Genomic DNA, 16217 nt, shown 5'->3' with positions numbered 1-16217 from the left:
TGTAAATTCCCAGGAATATGTCACTCAAACTCGAGAGTGAATATCATATATATACTAGTATGTTGATGGCATAAGTATGTTCGATTTCTTTTAATGATTTTATCATGTATTTAGAGGGTAGATATCATTATATCCATGTCCTAATATGCAGCATGTAGAAGTGAGAACAATTTTCGAAACATCAGAAAAATCATTTTTGATTAAGATGACATGAATTCGATACGACAACCCGAAGATGGACTAAACGAAGTCTAAACAATAAAATGCTCTCAGTTTTATGAAACTACGAAAAGTCACCTTGCAAACTCACAATCTCAGCTTTTCCTTCTTCTCTTTAAAGAGTGCTAAGAGTGAAACACCGGAGACTTTCACGACTGTGAATCTAACACCGGGAATATCACCGACAGCGTGACCCTTTTGCCCAAATCTGACACTCAAGACCTCATCCTACAATAATACATTATCGTTAGACTTAATACGACTACATAATTATGGTTACACAAATTCAATTGAGTACTAACATTTTCTTCGATGTAGTTTAAGCAACCATCATTCAGAACGAAAGCTGCAATATTTTTTCCGTTTTTGATCAATTGAACTCTAGCACACTTTCTGATAGTGGAGTTCGGTTGCCTAGCCTCGATACCTCTGCAAGTTTACCGGGCCTTCAGTACAATAATCGGTTTAGAGTTTAATGCAAAAAACGAGCACGAATTAAAAAGAATCACGAGTCTCACATATTCTCAAGGACAATGCCTTTGGCATGGAGGAACCAGCAAATGGTTTCTTCCACTCATTTTCAAGGTTCGATTTCTTATAATCCTTGTTGGCCCACCGCTGCCTTCGGCGGTGGGTCCTCAGCTTACGTCTTGCTCCCATGCAGCGTGTTTCCTAAAATAATAATACCTTTCAACACAATGTATCCGGTTTAAACTTGACTAGTCTAATTTTAGAATTAGGCTATCACAAAATCTGATTTAAAAAATATATATTATTTAACCTTCCTAAACAAGTATAAAAATATATATGACAATATAAAGATGAAATTACATTTTAACTTATAAAAAAATATAATTTAATGCCGCCTTGTAGAAAAAAATTCTCTGTCCTATAAAAGCAAAAGCAGAAGCGATACACTTAAACCCTTAAAAAAATAGTATCATCTTTTTTTCAGATAATTAACAAAAGACTGAAAGATCAAAAATCTAGATTTATATATATATTTAAAATAGACAAGCTAAGAAATGTATGTATGTATGTATGTATGTATGTATGTATGTATGTATGTATGTAAAGTAATTGATTTGAGCAAGAATTAAGTACAAGAATACATACCCGATATTAGCTAAAAGATACTATTATCGATTGAATGTAAGATATGTGCGGTAGGTGTTATGTTTAATCTTTTAAACCCTAATTACTCCGATCGTAGAAATATATAACATTTATTTATTTATATATAATAGGGTTAATATACTATTTGGTACCTGAATTTGGCTTCAATATTCATTTTGGTACATGAGTGTTTTTTCATTCTAGTTAAGCATACGGTTTAATATCTTAATTTTTTTTCCCAATTTTGGTAACTGGGTTTGGCTTCAATATTTGATTTGGTGCCTGAGTTTTTTTCATTTTGATACTTGAGTTTTTTTACCAATTAAGTACTCAAGTTTAGCTTCAATTTCAATGTGGTACTTTTGTTCCAATTTGACACTTGAGTTTGGTTTCAATATTCAATTTGGTTCTTATATAATAAGGTTAGTATATTATTTTATATCTAAGTCTGGTTTCAATGTTCAATTTGGTAAATGAGTTTTTTTTTTCAATTTGATACTCAGAGTTTTCTTTTTCCAATTAAGTACTGAGTTTAGTTTCAATGTTCATTTTGGCACCATAATTTTGTTGTCCCAATTCAGTACTTGAGTTTGGCTTCAATATTCAAATTGGTAACTGAGGTTTTTTTTTTAATTTGATACTTGAGTTTTTGTGCACAATTAAGTATTTGAGTTTGGCTTCAAATTCAATTTGGTAATTGAGTTTTTTTTCCAATTTGATACTTAGGTTTTTTTATCAATTAAGCACCTGAAATTGGCTTTAATGTTCAATTTGATACCTAAATTTTTTCTTGTCTCAGTTAAGTACTTATATTTTTCTACTGAAGCATACCTGAATATTCTTTGAGCTACATGATTTAGTTTAGTTTGGGTAATAAATTGAATGTTAAAGTTAAATTCAAGTACCAAATTGAGACAAAAAGATACTTATGTACCATTTGAACATTGAAGTCAAACTCATGTACCAAATAGTATATTAACTTTATATAATATTATATTATGTCATGCCCATTATATGAGTGAGAAAAATTATAAAGCTATTTGGTATTATTGTAATATCATTCAAGAATACCTTTCTATATTTAAGGTCTAAATCTATTTTTTTTCCTATACTTAGGTGGTCCTTTTACTTTAATTTATCAAAATTTAATCCTCATACTTCATAAAAATTGAAAAATTATTCTAGTTGGATCATTCCAATCGGATAGCACTAATAAACCTTGTCATCAAATTGTTGACATGAATTTAACAGTTTAACTTTTTATATGCACAAAATTAACAAAAACCATGAACAATTTATATGCAACAAATTAGTAAAAATAAGCAATTCAAATTCTTATGTTTACTAACAATTGGACTAATTTCTCAATTTTTATAAAATATGATGATCCAAATTATTTTTTAATTAAAATGATAAAAGAGAGTGATCTAATTTCAAATCCCACCATTTTTTGAGTTTTTTTTATTAATTTTATATGAAAAAAATTTAATTTGTCATTCTCGGGTTGGAAAGGGATAGGAATGACATAAAATTGCAGTTTTATACCTACATAATTTATTTTATAAAAAACTTATTTTTTAATAATTATTCTGATAAAATAATTACTCAACTGAGTTCATTCTATTACTGTTTTGATTACCTTAAACCTATTAACTCCCGACCGAAATTTAAGCCATTTTAATCTCCATCAAACACAAATTTTCATTTTTTTTTCAGCATCAAATTGCATTAAATTTCATGCAGATTTTTTTATATTTAATTTCCAAAAATAAAAAACCCTTCAATATTTCCCTTTGTATACACACTTCAGCGTAAAAAAACCAATGCTTTTCTTAGAAATTACAAAAGAAATGGCCGAAAAATTCTTAATGGCAGCTTCAATGGCTGCTCTTGTTTGTCATCCTAGTTCCTCCATTAATTGCTTTAAACCCAAACCCCAAACATCACAAAGAACAACATCAAAATCTGCTAAAAAGAATACTGATATTCAAACCGATTCTTCATTGTCTAAAACCTCTTCTTCTTGTTCTTCTTTTTCCGACACGAACACAACACCGACCCCACGATCCCATGTTCCGAATCGTGTTCCATTGAGAACAAGTTGTAAGGATTTGTATTTGGTTTCGAGTCTTTTCGAGAAGGATCCGGCTTTTCGTGTCGTTGAGACGATATTCAAATCGGGTTGGGACGTTAAAACCGAGCTTGAAATCGAGAAAATATTGAAGATCAATCATACAATTGATGTTCTCAAAAGGTTTGAAGAATATAGGGAGATTGTTAAATCAAAGAGTTCAAATATAGAGAGATTAGCTGTTGATGGCAATGAAGTGTTAAAGTTTTATGGTACTATTGTTACTTGTTCTTTAGGTATCGATGAATTCTCGAGGATTTGTTATAGGGAAAGTTGTGGGGTTTGCCGGATGATCGGGTTAAGGTTATAGGGAAAGTCGATGTGCACATCGGAAAGTTACGAAGGAATGTGGTGTGGATAATAAGGTTCGAGGTAGGAAAGTGGTTGTTGTTTGTAGAGTGATTGCGGGACGGATGGCTCGGTGTCGTGGACGAGGGGTCGGGCTCGTGGAAGGACGAGAAGGTGGATTCGATTCGGTGGTGAGTTCTTGTACGGATCGTTCGGAAGAACTTGTTGTTTTGGATGCAAGAGCTGTGCTTCCATGCTTTGTGATTGTGTATAATGTTAAACACTTGAAAGGTTACAAAGTCTAGCATGTCTTAATGCCTCTGTTTTTATTTTTATTTTTATTTAATTGGAATAATTAATATTATTCTTTAAATTTTTAATTAATTTATTGTAATTGTAAGTAGCTTGTATTTACGGAAGTGCAATTTTTATGCATTTTATATGAAGGTGTAGATAAGACATTATGCTTGTTGCTATTTAAATTTGACTTGAAAAAAAGTAAAATTTGATTCGATTTGATAATTATCAAGTTAAATTAAAGCTCAAGTAATTTGATCTATTGGTCGAATTGAATTTAAACTATCATAATACTTAAATGGAATAACTTGCAAGCTTCATCAAGCTTCTCATTAATATATTTTTATATTATAAAATTATTTTTTTACTCTTACCATATAAAAAGAGATTAATTACAAATAAGCTTACACTTGAGTATGAAAATTGATAAGTGAATTTAATAAGTTCGATTATGCCTCAAGTTAATCTCAAGCTTAGAAATTGATGTACGAGTTGAACTTGAATAGAACATCGTACCCCAATTTCAAATAGAACTTAAAACTCAAGTTTACCAAACAACTCAGACTCAATTACACCCCAATCACTACTACAATTATAATCAATATACCTAAATAAAGATAACCAATATCAATGTAAAGAATTATAATCAATCATAATGATAAAATTGATAAACCAAATATATCCATATTTAATCCACGCATAATATCTAAATAAAAATAAAATCGTACTAGAGACTAAAATTTGTGCTTGATTTGGGTTTATTTTAACACTTCTATCACCACATTTTAAACAATAATAATTATATCTTTCCAAACTTTATAAATACTAATATTCTATTTTCACACGTCATAATTCAAGACATTATATATTTATATAAATTTTATTATTTATTTTAATATAAATTGTAATAAATTCGTATTCTTTAAATGTACACATATCATTTTTAAAATTATAGATCTATTGTTAACATCAGAAAAAAATTTCAATTTTCATTTAAAGAAAAAAGAAAATCAAAATTCTACATATAATTTATATTAATTTCAATATAGATTAAATAAACCAATGTTTCAAGGGAAGCAACAATTATAGGAACATTGACCCCAAAACCTACAGCTATCAATTTCCTGTTTCATCAAAAATTTGAAGACTTTACTAAGTCCAACTGCCGTTTTGGTCCCGAATGAGGCTCCAGTGCCAGGATAATTAATCTTCGCTGCACTTGTTACCTCAAGGATAAAAATCCAATCAGACAAGTTATGAAGTAAAAAACTCTACAGGAAATTTAAGAACAAGAATCCGGTGCAAATAATTCAAATAATTCGTTCCCAGCAATTTGTTTACTCTTCTGCAACATCTGGTATGGTTAAAATCGACTCTCTTTTGGGCCGATGCTTCTTCCACCTTAGCTTACGCAAAGCCATGATCCAGGACGGAACCTCGCAGCCGGATGCTGCCATCACATTAGCTATGTTACGCAAAAACGGAACATCATCTTCTGTGTAGAAAGTAATAGCTTCTCCAGTCCTCCCTGCTCTGCCGGACCGACCTATTTGAAAGATTAATTAAACTTCAGTTTCAATAACCACACGAATAAATAAAGACATGGTACTTCCATCTGTTTAAAAAGAAGCAAGTTCTGCAACATACCGATTCGGTGAATGTATGCAGCAGCAGAATCAGGAAAATCATAATTAATCACACAGTTGACACCTTTGAAGTCCATACCACGGGCAATGACATCAGTGGCTATCAAAACCCACGTTTTGCCAGCTCGGAAGTCATTAACAACATTTTCACGCTGCATTCAATTATAAGATATCAGGATGAAGAAAATAACCATTCAGAAAGGCAAACATAAGGTTATACTTTTCGATTATGCACTACAACGAGCACCTAGCCATATATTATGTGAAGGTGAAACATCTTCGATTGTACTTGGAATTCTTTTGTTGGTGCAGCTTCGTTAATAAGCATAGAAATAATCCTTTACCTGTGTTTCAGATAAGTCTGAATGGATGACACCAACTCTAATATTATCGAATTTCAGCTCTTCATACAGTTCCTTTGCACGTTCTTTGCTTTGTACAAAGATCAAAACCGGAGGATTCAATCTCTACTGTCAAGCATTTTAGAAGATAAACATAAGAATATGGTTAAGACATACTCGAGATAAAAAATAATAATAATAATAATAATCTACATGGATAACAAGAGAAAGAACATGATTCCTTTACAATCATATCCTAAACCTCTATCAACTAGAAAACCAAACATAATTTCGAAGGGTAAATAAGATGGATTGTCTATGCGATATATAACATCAAAATGACACAAAATGTTTCTTTTTCAAACAATAATAGTTGCAAGAGAAACAAGCTTTCTTAGCATTCGTATAATGAGCATACCTCTTGAAAACTTTGCCGAAGTGCAAGTAGTTTCCCTTCTTCAGTTCCGGCGAAAACTAACTTTTGATTAACAGATTCAGAAGCCGTATTCCTGGATAAGATAACAAAAAGAAGCGTGTCAAAAAGTATTTATCTTTACTACTGAAAAATTATAATCTCATACTTACTTTCTGCCAATAATAACGCGAACAGCATCATGCATTATGGTGCGTGCAAGTTCCTCAACAGAATCAGGTAAAGTAGCACTAAATAATGAGCGTATAATCGAAGGATTAGAACATGCTTTAACCACAGAATCAATCTGCTTTATCAAGCCAAGCTCAAACAGTTTGTCGGACTCATCCAGGACAAGATATTCAACCCTGAAGAAAGAAAAAGAAATTGTATAAAGAAAGCAATGTTCAACTATGAACCTTTTTTACATTTTAACAATATCAACCCTGAAACATTCGTAAATTGTTCTAACCATTCGGATTAAAACAAAATGTTCTAATCATAGTTTTCTCAAAATCATGAGTGCACTAAAAGCATTCAAATAAATTGCTTATAATAAACCAGAACTAATCCAATAGTCTAAAGAGCTTTTAGCATCTACTTAACTACATACTCATCCTATTGGTCTCTCTACAATCTAAGATGAGAAACTAATTGTATCCATAGAGACAATTATAAGCGCCAAACCTGCTCAAATCAAGTTTCCTTTTCTTGATAGCTGAACTCAAGCGAAGTGGCGTGGATATAAGTATATCACAACGCAGCTTTGTCAAATCCGTGCTTCTTATGAGCTTTTTAGTCAACAATTTTATATAAAATTTATTTCCTTCTGCAAGTTTTTTACACTCTCTGGTCGTCTGAGCAGCTAGCTCACGAGTAGGACACAGTATAACAGCTCTCACACCTTCAGTCGATGCATGCTGATATATGAAGGAAGCTAATCAGGAAACATGACAGTATTTTTTTGCCAAAAAATGGCTATCAGGTATTCAAAAGAAAGATACCTTGAGTTTCATAAGCATAGGCGATACAAAAGCCAAAGTTTTTCCAGACCCAGTTGGGGCACAAGCAAAGCATTCTCGACCCTTGCACAAACAACATCAATACATCATTTCAATTTTCAGTTTATGAGAAACTATAGCAAATCTATATAAAGCAAAAACAACCAAATACTGATCCTTTCACTTAATAACCTAATTTCCCATAAAAGAACATTAAAGATGATAGAAAAGAAAGCAGTGGGAGTTAAATAAAAGAACGTACAGATAGAAGAACCGGAATAGCCTGTCGTTGAATTGGTGTTGGCTCTTTAAATCCAAGTTCAGAAAAATTGTGCAATAAATAAGACTCACATCCATATCTGCAGAGAAACCAAATTTAAGATATAAAGGATAAATTTAAGAAAAGGGATAAATATCAAAACTATACATGAACCTCAATCCAAGGTGCAATGCCATGCATGAACTTTGATTTTGTGCAATTTTATACAAGAAATATTTATTTGATTCAATTTTTACAAACCACTAACAATATTATCGAATTAACACTATTTTACAAATTACTAACAATATTCATTTCTTTAAATATGTACATTTAAATCAAAATCTAAGCTTCATGTATACATATGAACCACAATTCAAGTTTCACGTGCATAATTGCACCAAATCAAAACTCATGTATCAAACAGCATATTGGAGCAATGTTCATATACAAATTTGATATTTATCCCTTTAAGGAAGAGCTTAACTCATAGCAACCAAAGGCAAAGTCAAATGTCAGCTAAGCTAAAAACACTTCACAATGGAACACATACACTGAGCTTAAGTCCGCGAAGCTCTTCAGTGGAGACGCAACATTATTCCCAGAGACATGAATATTATACTGTTTCCGCAAAATCGAATCTGCCTAAACTCATCAACAAAATAAGAAAATTACAACAAATATAGTGCACAAAATAAGCAAATTATGCATGAAATTTCAGAAGCAAACCTCCAATTTTAGGTTTATTTTCTTCTTTTCTTTAGAAAGATTATCTTCTCCCTCGTCTGTTTTGTTCTCTTCACTTATAACCAGTGCTTTTTTTGAACTCTTAAAGACATTAAATCCTTCTACCGCTTCTACATTCCAATCAAGCACACACACGAAAACAGTTTCTCATGAGGATTCAATATAGCGGCCAATTATTTTTTCAAAAAAAACGGAAGAAAAAGAAATAATACCTGAAGCTGCTTGTTTACGCTTTCTTTTTTTCTTAGAAGCCGTAACTTCCTCTGAACCTGGATTTACACGTTCGAACGAGCTCAAATAATCCACTTCATTTTCAGTTTCTTTTTTCTCCTAAACCAAAAAAAATTGACGAAAATAAATATTCGTTTAAACACCAAACTCCATAGTAACACTGCGAAAAGAAAAGATAGAGAAAAGAAGAACAAACGGACCTTAAACCGGGTGATCTCGTCGGCGTACTTCTTTTTGTTGAAGCTAGTACCGGCGAACAAGAAGGAAGCGATTTTTTCCATGGTTACGGCGGCGGCGATGGTGAAGTGAGGGTTTCGGTTTTTCCAGTTCGATTCACACAGTTCTCTCGCTTTTCTCTATAGTGTTTTTTGCGGCAAAATTAAAACGAAAGGTCGAATAACAAAACTCCGTTTATCATATTATTTAGGTTAAACTTTATTTAAGTCCCTATACTATGCTAAATGTTGAGATTTAATCCTTTACTTCAATTTGATCAAACTAGAGATGAGTAAGAAAAACCAAAAATCGATTTGAATTGAAGTGTTTGGATGATTTTTGAAATATATGTTAAAAATTTATGATTGTTTTTATTTTATTTTATTTTTTATGATGTAAAAATATAATATATATAATATTGAATTGAATTGAAATATCATTGTCTATTCTAAAAATTTTAAAAAATTTAGTTCAAATCGAACAAAATCAAACCGATCCCTACTTGTCGCTTTTATGTTTTTTTTTTGGCAAAGTTATAAAAAATGGTGGATAAAAGTAAAAAAATCTCTTCCGTCCATCTCAATTTTGATATTAATCAAATTATTCATTTTAGAAAAGTCGAAGTAATTTAATTCATGTCTATTTTAAAAGTAAACAACTAATGAGTAATGATAATTAATCACAACATTAATATTTTTCATCAAATTTACATAATTTTAATTCGTATAATAACAAATTCAACTCTCGCAATTTACACGTTCTACCAATTTAATCGTGATTTAATAAATTTAGCCCCCAATATTTTTGTAAATGTGTAAATATTGAGATTAATCTCTCTTTTTTTTTTAGAATCAATGCCAATTTAATAAAATATGTAAACATTGATGGCTAAATTTGTTATTATACTAATCAAAGTTATGCACAATTGACGAAAGACATTAACTTTCTGATTAATTGTTCTTAATTGCTCATATTCAAAATTGAGAGGGGTTAAATAGCTCCATTCTTTTAGAGGGACTAATTTGCTCAAATTCAATTTTTAAAGGGGTCGGAGAGGTTTTTTTACCCGCGAATAACAAATAACTTTTTATCGTATTATTTAGGTTAAATTATGTTTTAAGTCCCCCTAAATGTTAAAGTTTAACCCTTTGTTTTAATTTAACACAATTTAGTGCTGTATTTTTTTAATAACTAATTGCACCAAATATCTCCAAATGATGAATCTCATTTTAAATTGGTCCCCAAAATTTAAAATGTTCCAATTGCAACCTTAAACTATCGATGTTATATTAACCAGGTCCTTTCCATTATTAAAACCATTAAATGACAAGTCAAATCTTATGTAACTAAATTTGAAAACCTTAAAGAAATAGATTGTTGCCGCATAACTTTTAAAAGTAAAAATTAAAAATAAATTAAAACTAAAAAAAAGGGTGAACAATAAAGCTTCAGTAAAACTTTTAAAAATCTATTTTTACAATATTATTTTTCTTAATTTTTTCATTTTAAATTATGTCACACAATATCTAATATATCATTTAACAGTTAAATTAACAATTTGTGATAAAAGGACCTAATTGACATAACATTGATAGTTTAGAGATATAATTAGAATAATTTAAAGTTCAAGGACCAGTTTACAATGAAAATAATATTTTGGGGATGTTTGGTGAAATTAACACTTTTTATAATGTTATAGTATGTCCAAATTGATAAAATTGTTAGTTGTAGTAGTTGTGAATTGGATCTTAATTCAATTAGCATCATTGTTGTTGCAATAACTTAGAGAACGCCAATTAAAACATGTTCGAGCGCATAATATCATCCACTTTAGAGATTCAGGGTTATGGGTAGTTTAAGCATTGTATAGAAATTTCAGTTAATCATGTTCAATTGAATTGATAGGTTAATGACTAAATTGATAGAAAGTGTAAAGTTGAAGGACAAATTTTTGTATTTTTTATCAAAAAGATTTAAAAGATTTTCTATTTTATTGTTTGGTTTTTATATATATTTTTTAATTTGTTAGAATGATAATTAATTTGACAGAATGTATAATGTGTAAAATTGAGAAATAATTTTGTTGAAATTTTTTAGAATGATGACAAAATTGATAAGATCTATAAGCATCGAGAGTTAAAATTATTATAATGCCAATAAAAAATGTCATGTCAACATTCCATTAAGGATGCAATGGAAGAATGGCCAAAATATCAAGTGCCATAACATTAACGGTTAAATTGAAAATTTTTGAAATTAAGTGAACAAAATAAAAATACATTAATAATTGAGTGACTGTTGATGTTGTTTATCCAAATAAATTTAAAGGGTTAAAATTGAATTATAAATTATTGAGGGATCAAAAAATAATTGTACTGTCATACTAATTTATAATTTTATGATTTTCCAGGACACCTTAGAAGAAATTTTACTATTTTGGGATCAAGCCCCATTCAATTCGCTTATATATTTGAAAAGTTTATTTTTTTATCCCATTTATTTGAACACCGTCTTATCTAAATTTTAAATATTATTTAATATTTTATAATATAAAAATAAAATATATTATTTTTAAATTAGAAAAAAAAAACAAAGCACTATATAAAAAATATTTTTTTTTTGCACTCATGTAAATATATAAAATAAAATGTGTAAAAAAATTAAAGTTTAGATAATTTGATTAAAATAGCATGATTTAATTTGGAGGGAATAAGCTGGCGCCAAAGTTCTTAATTTGGTTCCTTTTATTTTCTAAATATTTCCATTTTCCTTTTCAATTTTTAGGTCCAAATCTATTTTAAAATTTATTTTTTTTTTTTTCAGTTTTTTAAAATTCAAATCTTCAAAAAAAAAAAATGGAGGCTTACCATGGGAGAAACAACGATCCAGAGGAATCGACTCATCTATTGAGCGAACAAGTTGCCAAAGAAGATGTGAAGAAGAAACTAAATGGACGAAAATCGAAGGAGGCGACCGCCGATGTGGTAGCTTCACCGGAAGTTTGCGCCGGCGATGGATTTGGGTGGATCGTCAATGGGCTTCCGTTGGGGCACGTTGTTGGAGAACCCATGGGCCGCTCCCAATGGAATTCTTTCCTCTTTGCTTGTTGTGGTCGTAACGATAAGTTTTGCAGCAGCGACATTGAAGTTTGTAAGTCTTTATATATAGAATTGGATCTAAATTCTGATATTATAATTTGAATCATGTTTTTTTTAATGTTTTATTTATCAAACATGCAAATGATTGACATAATTTATGAACTTTTATTGCCTGAGTCAGGAGAATGTAAACTTAGGCATAATATATAGGATTAATAGCAAAAAATGACCATTGTTATATTTTGGATCAGGTTTACTTGGAAGCATGGTCCCTTGTGTGCTTTATGGAAGCAATGTTGAAAGACTTGAGTCTGCTCCTGGGACCTTTACACATCATTGCTTGACTTACTCTGGTCTCTATCTGGTTGGAAATACCTTATTCGGCTGGAATTGTCTCGCACCGTGGTTTTCACACCGTAACCGTGTCGCCGTTCGCCGCAAGTTTAATCTAGAGGGAAGTAAATCTCATTCTTCCATCTTCCTTCAACTTTGCTGCTTCTTTTTTTTCATGTTATTGATATCATATCAAGTTGCTTATTAAAGCATAATGTGGGATTGCGGTTTTAATTTATTCCTGTTTGATATCTATATCCTACATAAATTTAATTTCTCTTGTTCTTTTCGGTGGTGATGAAGTCCATTGTTATGTTGTATCCTCATTTTCATGCTCATTGTTGTTGTAGGGCGAGGGATCTTGTTAGTTGATCCCTATGGTTGCATTTTTATGCATGGAATCAAAATAATGATATAAATTGAGCTCAAATTTAATTCGATCGGTTTATTTAAACATCTTTAAGAGATAGTATCGAGTTGAGTTAAGATTTGAATATTATAATTTGTAATCTCTTCTCTTATTTATTAGCTTATTCATGAAGAGAAATATCTAGGGAGTTTTATATAGGTATTCAAAGTAACAATATGAATTGAGCCACACTTAATCCGATTTTGTAAGTTTAGGATTCGAGTCCTTACATTTTCAGATTGTTTATGTAAAGATAACTAAGACTTCCATGCATAGAACCAAAATAAAAATATGAACTAAACCCAGTTTCAATTCAGTATGTTCATGTAATAACCCCTAAGAGATAGCATCGAGTAAGTTTAAAGTATAATTGCAACATTTTATAAGAATTTTATGCATGGCATTTGAATCTCAACATTTATATTCTCTTTAATTTTTTAGATTATTCATGCAGACAGAGGGAGTTTTATGAATAGGGGTGGGCCTTAATGTAGGCTAAGAGGTGCCTTGACCCCCAAAATTTTGAACAGCTTCATTTTTTTTCTTTGAAATTTGTTTAAAATTTTAATTTGGCTCTTTTACATTTTTGAAAATTTTTATTATAACTTTTATTTTTTTTTGAAAAATTTAATTAAATTCTTCTAATATTTTTGAAATTTTCATCAATATCAAAAAACTTTAAAAAATTCTAATTAGACCCCTCAATATTTAAAAAAAAATCTCATTAAATTCTTAAAATTTTTGAAAATGTAAGTTAAGCTCCCAAAATTTTGTCTCGAGATCCGCTACTGTTATGAACCAAACCTCGTCTTAGTCCTGTTAATTCACGTTATCATTTTTAAGAAGTAACATTCGATAAGTTTACAATTTGAATTACATAAAAGCTTTCCGAGATTTAATTTCGATTTTTTTGGATAAACAAAAAAAAAAAGGGCACCTTTGAGGCACTGAATAGGTCATGTGGATGCTGTGGTAGCTGTGTGGAAAATGAAGTGCGACGTGAACAATGTGAATCAGCTTGGGACTTTGCTACACATTTCTTCTGCCATATATGTGCTCTTTGCCAAGAAGGCCGCGAGCTCCGTCGAAGGTTGCCTCATCCCGGGCTCGATTCTCAACCTATCCCGGGCTCCGTCGACGTGACCAGATTATGGGTCGTTGACCCTAATTACATGCTTCTGCCCCTCCGAACGGATTCGAAGGTATAAGTAGGGACCTTAGCCCCTTATTTCTTCGAACACTACTTGAATATATAATTTGACAAAATTGCAGTTTCATCCTTTAAAATTCAATCTCGGCCCTTAACATAAAATTTTCTGACTTTGTTACTATTTACTACCATGTCCTTGCTTTGTCAATGATAGTATTGTTTTATAGATATATGTATATATGTGTATATATATATATAACACATAGGTAGATATGTGGAAGATCTTTTGAATCAATGAAAATTATTGTTGTTATTTTTTATATTACTAATTTGATATTACAATAATATTTTTTATTATGTTATATATTTTTAATATCCATGTTTGAATTATACTTTTAATAAATGCTCAATATGTAAAATTTATTATTTGAAATCAACAAATATTCATTCGGAAATTTCACATCGAGGATTAAATCATAAATTTAAAATTTTTTTTGAGTGGTGTAAATTTAGGTCTTTTAATGGTCTTTTCCAACACTGTAATGCTGAGAAATCATGCATAATTAAATTAATCTGTAATGCATTGTCATGGTTTTTAACATGTATGAATTGTATCTATTTATTTACTATATTTTCCATCGCTTTATAATTATATATTTTAATTATATTTAACTATTTAAATAATGAACATTTTACTTTAATTACATGACATATAAATACATTATTAAATAAGTTTTAAAAAATAAACACGTAATAACATTGAGTTTCGATTATATCGGAATTGAGCTGGATTGGATCTTTAGACAAGAGGACAAAACTTTTCTAATATTATTTTTTTAAGCTAAATTTGTCTTTTAACCTTTCAAAAAAAAAGTTAAAATATTAAAATATACTAACCCGTATTTTTATTAAAAAACAATGTAACTTTTTTTGAAAAGTTAATGACTAGATTTAGTTAGAAAAAGAACAATAATTCAAATGACAAAATATATAAATATTAAAGACTAAATTTAATATTATATCAACTTTTTATCAACAAAATTCAGATCATAGCCTTAACTTAGAACTCCTTATTATTCCAACCACTAGAATGTTGCAATTAACTTGAGGAAATTTAGTCGATTGAGTCTCGATTCAATTGGCATCAGCATTGTTGTTAGTCCACGAGGACGTGAACTCGAATGTATAAAAGTACATTATCCTTCTATTTAAGGATTAAAGGAGGGATTATGAGTAATTCTAAATATCATATAAAAAAGAACATATAGATACCAGCTTATAATAAGATTAATATTATAAAAAAAAATTTGAGCAACTTGGTTAAATGTGGAGCCTTTCTTCATGAATTCTTCATCTTTCATATATGAGCTAAAAAGTGAAATAAATAAATAAATAAATAAATATATTGCTTAGCTTAGAAGTTCAATATTTCATATATAATTTCAGTGGGCTTTACTTCATTAATTATTAGTGGCTACCAAAACAATTGGCATTTTTCTCTAATAAACTCGACTGTTTTTTTTTTTTAAATATAGACATGTGCATTTTATTGTTTTTTCTTTTTAACAATGTGACAGCTTGCCACTGCATGGACAAACATTTTCTTTGTTTGGTACAATTATAATCAATAATATTTGAATCGGATTAAATAAAAAATTAGTTGAAATATCAATTTTAAAAATAATATTGAATTAATATAAATTAATTAAATAAATTTTTAATGGTTTTTTAATTAAACTGATGGCTTGATCAGTTTAATTATTGATTTTATTTAAAAATATTAATTATAATAAAAATAAGGGAAGTACGCAATGATAACATCAGAATTTGAACCCTTTAGACCCGAGGGTGTATTGGTCTAAGGGAGTGGGGTGTACAAACAAAGCTTTTCATTACGTACAAAATTTGATTGAATCTTCAAAGTACTATTATCCAATCAATCAAATATAGTTGATTTAAAGTGGGTTTAAATAGCCGATGTGTTTACTTCTGGTTAGTGTAAAAACAGTGGTGGAGGTGAGATTATATATTATAGCGTGAAACAAAAAGTAAGCTAAATGCACTGCATCCACTCGTTCATTAAAACCCACCCTTAATAGTTAGCTCGCCCATTAAATTTTAACTTGACTTTGGCACGTATTATGTTTTAAGTTATTTTCCTATTCGTAAATTTAGAATTTAGTCTTTTTACTTTCATTTTAAAAATTTTAGTCCTACTTTCTGAATTTAAAAAAGTAAGTTCAACTGTTAACAATGTTAAAATTATTCGTTTATTACAATCTCATTTTTTCGTTACATAACTACTAAGTGAATATTTAAAAAA

General features: G+C 29.8%; 3 protein-coding genes and 1 pseudogene across 3 annotated transcripts; 2 read left to right on the top strand and 2 right to left on the bottom strand.

Annotated features, from left to right (window-relative positions):
- Positions 1-306: 306 nt before the first annotated feature.
- Positions 307-885, bottom strand: LOC121210128 (40S ribosomal protein S23-like; annotated as a pseudogene).
- A 2237-nt stretch (positions 886-3122) lies between these two features.
- Positions 3123-4059, top strand: LOC121210127 (uncharacterized). The gene is made up of 2 exons (XM_041082245.1): positions 3123-3769; positions 3864-4059. Exons 1-2 carry the CDS (start codon positions 3159-3161, stop codon positions 4057-4059), a joined length of 807 nt encoding a protein of 268 aa, XP_040938179.1. The 5' UTR covers positions 3123-3158.
- A 1011-nt stretch (positions 4060-5070) lies between these two features.
- Positions 5071-9101, bottom strand: LOC121209546 (DEAD-box ATP-dependent RNA helicase 57). Its single transcript, XM_041080344.1, has 12 exons — positions 8889-9101; positions 8670-8787; positions 8440-8567; positions 8264-8355; positions 7714-7810; positions 7455-7535; positions 7138-7370; positions 6624-6818; positions 6457-6547; positions 6042-6164; positions 5699-5849; positions 5071-5597 (listed from the first exon to the last, which is right to left on the bottom strand). Exons 1-12 carry the CDS (start codon positions 8967-8969, stop codon positions 5389-5391), a joined length of 1599 nt encoding a protein of 532 aa, XP_040936278.1. The 5' UTR covers positions 8970-9101; the 3' UTR covers positions 5071-5388.
- Positions 9102-11695: 2594 nt separating this feature from the next.
- LOC121209545 (cell number regulator 8) lies at positions 11696-12765 on the top strand. Its single transcript, XM_041080343.1, has 2 exons — positions 11696-12054; positions 12254-12765. The coding sequence occupies exons 1-2, from the start codon at positions 11760-11762 to the stop codon at positions 12541-12543; spliced, it is 585 nt and encodes a 194-aa protein (XP_040936277.1). The 5' UTR covers positions 11696-11759; the 3' UTR covers positions 12544-12765.
- Positions 12766-16217: the final 3452 nt, after the last annotated feature.

Source organism: Gossypium hirsutum, chromosome A11 (genome assembly GCF_007990345.1).
Source record: "Gossypium hirsutum isolate 1008001.06 chromosome A11, Gossypium_hirsutum_v2.1, whole genome shotgun sequence".
Taxonomy (NCBI): domain Eukaryota; kingdom Viridiplantae; phylum Streptophyta; class Magnoliopsida; order Malvales; family Malvaceae; genus Gossypium; species Gossypium hirsutum.
Note: the sequence above shows the minus strand (reverse complement) of the source record. Positions and strands in the feature narration are given on the sequence as shown.